The following is a 3,494-nucleotide window of genomic DNA, read 5'->3' as shown; positions in this document are numbered from 1 at the left end:
AATTTTGTGATACTCCAAGACGCAAGGGTTGAAAACATAGATTTTGGAAAAAGCATTTCATATACATGATCATTGAATTATCCAAATAATTTCATTGATATTTTATACCCAAAAAGCGAAAATTCAAAGACAATTTGATCTCATTTGAATCGAATTTTACTAAATTTGCTTAATCTAATATGCATGGTTTCACTCCCTAGCTTGTAAATCGTTATAAAAGTTCCCCTTTAAATAAAAATATATTACTCACTTGCTTAATCGAATTCAAAAACCCATACGTGCCAACATCATCAGCCATCCATCATACATGCATGATATATGATTGATGATACCATAAACAATTAAGTATCATGCGTCACATACATGCCCTAAAAGTTATACATTAAATGTTTACAAATAATCTGAATGGTTGGTTTAGTGGCACTAGTAATCATCTATCGTCTAATGAAGCAAAATTATTTGGATTTAATTTTGTTGGATGAATTTTTAAATCGGTTAAAGGTTTAATTAAAAAGCTAACAAAATATAAGAAAAAATGTTACAAAATATTAAAAAACCATTTAACTTACTTTCTTTGGTTACTACTAAATAACAATAATAAGGATTAATACAAATATTATAGGAAACAGTTATATCATTTCTCGGTTTCCTACAGTATTAATTATATACAAACTAATCAAAGTTTTTAAAATAGATATTAATATTTCAACTTATATTCAAAATGGTCATCCATTCTACAAATGTCAAATTTTCCAGCTAAGACAAATCTTATCATATTCCGTACAAATTATTAATAAAATACTCTTATTATAAAAGTATTTCACTATTTGTAAAGACTCGTATTTTGAAAGCATTATCTTTGAAATTAAAAAATATGAAAACTAATTTTCCATTTTCAAGAGAATAATATTAAATAACAAAGTACACATGTCCTATTTGATTTTTATTCTAAATACAAGTTATTATTCTTGAAGCCCGTGTATATATGGTGTGCTATGGATAGAGCTTGAGAAAGAACCAACTCCCTATAAATACCCTCCATTGCTTCCAATTTCCAAAAATTAATTATTAATTCCACCCCCAAATCTTTAATCAAAATGAGTGAGGTTAGTTTTCAAAATCCTTGCCTTTATTTTCTTTCTAGTGTAATTACATGCTTCTATTTTTATTACAGAAAGAAGCTAATGAGAAGAAGGTTGTTGATGAGAGTGGAAAGAAGAAAGTTGATGATGTTCCAATAACCATTGTTCTAAAGCTCGACTTGCATTGTGATGGGTGTGCCAAAAAGATCAAAAAATCTATTCGTCACTTAGAAGGTATAATCATGAATCAAACTGTATTTTTACACATGCCTTTCGTTGACACAAAGAATCTACTATATGTAGGTGTTGAAACTGTGAAAGCTGATTATATGAGCAACAAGTTAACAATAACTGGAAAAGTGAATCTTATGTATATTAAGGAACGGGTTGAATACAAGACCAAAAAGAAGGTGGAAATAATCTCTCCCAAACCCAAAAAGGATGAAGGAGATGAAAAGAAAGCTGATGATAAACAAGCATCCAATGACCAAAAACCCAAAGAGGTACAATTGATTGCGTACATAGTTTTTATTCTTTATTATTGAGTGCTATATATGGATGATTGATTTATATTTTAATGGTGGTTATCTAGGCTCAATCAACTACTGTGGTGTTGAAGATTCCACTACACTGCGATGGTTGCATACACAAAATTAAACGACTCATCTCAAAGATTGATGGTTAGTACAAAAAATTCTCATTAGAATATTGTTATCATTATTTAATGTTGAAAAGGTTTTTTTTTCATTAATTTGAATAAGAGAGTTAATTGTGTTTTTAATTAATCAACGACAAAATTGAGTATATTATTTCTCATATATATGCATCTAAAATATTACATATTGTGTTGGGTTTGTAGGCTCCAAAATGCTTTTCTCTTAATAGTTTTTTAACAATATAATGGGTCTTATTAGTGGCAAATTAATAAAAGTTTTTCCCATGATGCATTAGGTAGTATTCTTGAATTATAGTTATTATTTTAATGTGATTCAAATAATAATAATAAAACTGCTCAGCTTTGTTAAACTAATTAATTGTTTTTCCTATTTTGTCCAGGAGTAAAGTCGGTAAAAGTAGAGAATGACAAGAACTTGGTGATTGTGAAAGGAACAATGAATATGAAAGAACTTATACCATACTTAAAAGAAAAACTGAAAAGAAACGTCGACTTAGTCCCTCCACCTAAGAAAGAAGAAAGCAAGGGTATTGATGAGAAAAAAGATCAAAAGAAGGTCGAAGTGGAAGGAGGTGGCGATAAAAAAGAGAAAGAAGGTGGCAAGGACGGTGATGATAAGAAGAAAACCGATGTGGGAAAACCGACAGACAATAGTACTAAAGATGGCGAGAAGAAGAAAAACGACGATGAGGTGATCACAGCCAAAGCCACAAATGGTGGCGATGAAAAGAAGAAGTCAGCCGATGAGGCACAAACGGCCGTAGGTGGTGGTGGAGAGCGGAGCAAAAATGTAGAAGTGGCAAACAAATTTGAGTATCACAGAAATGATAATCCGTATGTATACACGATGCCTGTCTATAATCAGAGTTATCATAATCAAGATTATGGAGTTTCAGTCTCTTCGAGCATGCATGGTTATGCAAATGAAGGCTATGCCATGGAATACTTACGTGGACCTCCGCTTCCTCCTTCACCCATGTCTCTTCACAATCCTCGCGCTTCAGAGACCGATATATTCAGTGTGGAGAATCCTAATGCTTGTTCAGTCATGTGATGCAGACATGATCAACGATGTATGCTAGGCAATAATAAGCATGTCATGCAGAAATGTATGTAGATCGATGAGTTGATAGTAATTGTAAATTATTATTAATAGTATAAATTAATAGAGAATTTTGTAATTGATATATAATGCTAATTCGCATGCTTTTTGTCTTATATGATAGAAACAAATGGGCATCTCATTATTAATTTAATTGCTTTACGTGAGAAGGATTGAAGTAAAACTCATATAATACTAAGACCGTCACAACGGTACTCTTGCAAAAAAAAAAAAAAAAAAAAAAAAACATGTACGCTTGTCTTTCAAAAATGAAAGCCTTTCAAACTTCAAAGGAGTGTGATCCAACAATTTCTTAGATTTCCTTTTTCTTGTTTAATTTTATTTCGATTTTCACTTCTATAAAACTGGACGTTTTCCCATTGTCAATTGGGAAAATGATTTAGGAGACCATGGAAGTTTTAAATTCGTTCAAAAAAACCAATCATGTCCAACTTAGTTGGGTTGATGTACTGGGTTTTATATCTATGTCAGGCTTGAGTTTAGGAGTTCGATTTCCTTCAACTATCTCTTGTGGTGTCACATATGAACAATTTTTCCGTGGAAGTCCCTATAGGGGCTGGTTTTGCTGTGTAAAAGAGCTCGAACCTGGTGTGCTCGTTGAAATATTGCAATT

The 3,494-nt window shown here is 31.5% G+C and overlaps 1 protein-coding gene across 1 annotated transcript; it reads left to right on the top strand.

Moving 5' to 3' along the window:
- The first annotated feature begins 949 nt into the window (after positions 1–949).
- LOC111894055 (heavy metal-associated isoprenylated plant protein 3) lies at positions 950–2,976 on the top strand. The gene is made up of 5 exons (XM_023890128.3): positions 950–1,106; positions 1,175–1,316; positions 1,386–1,585; positions 1,675–1,762; positions 2,139–2,976. Exons 1-5 carry the CDS (start codon positions 1,098–1,100, stop codon positions 2,810–2,812), a joined length of 1,113 nt encoding a protein of 370 aa, XP_023745896.1. The 5' UTR covers positions 950–1,097; the 3' UTR covers positions 2,813–2,976.
- Positions 2,977–3,494: the final 518 nt, after the last annotated feature.

The sequence above is a fragment of the Lactuca sativa genome, chromosome 6 (assembly GCF_002870075.4).
Source record: "Lactuca sativa cultivar Salinas chromosome 6, Lsat_Salinas_v11, whole genome shotgun sequence".
In the NCBI taxonomy this organism is placed as follows: Eukaryota; Viridiplantae; Streptophyta; class Magnoliopsida; order Asterales; family Asteraceae; genus Lactuca; species Lactuca sativa.
The sequence above is the reverse complement of the archived record's forward strand: the minus strand, read 5'-3'. Positions and strand labels throughout refer to the sequence as shown.

Bases quoted from the DNA above. Each gene is read 5' to 3' on its own strand.
- LOC111894055 (XM_023890128.3), top strand. The intron at 1,317-1,385 runs GTATAATCATGA...TACTATATGTAG, and splicing joins ATCTATTCGTCACTTAGAAG to GTGTTGAAACTGTGAAAGCT. The intron at 1,586-1,674 runs GTACAATTGATT...GTGGTTATCTAG, and splicing joins ATGACCAAAAACCCAAAGAG to GCTCAATCAACTACTGTGGT.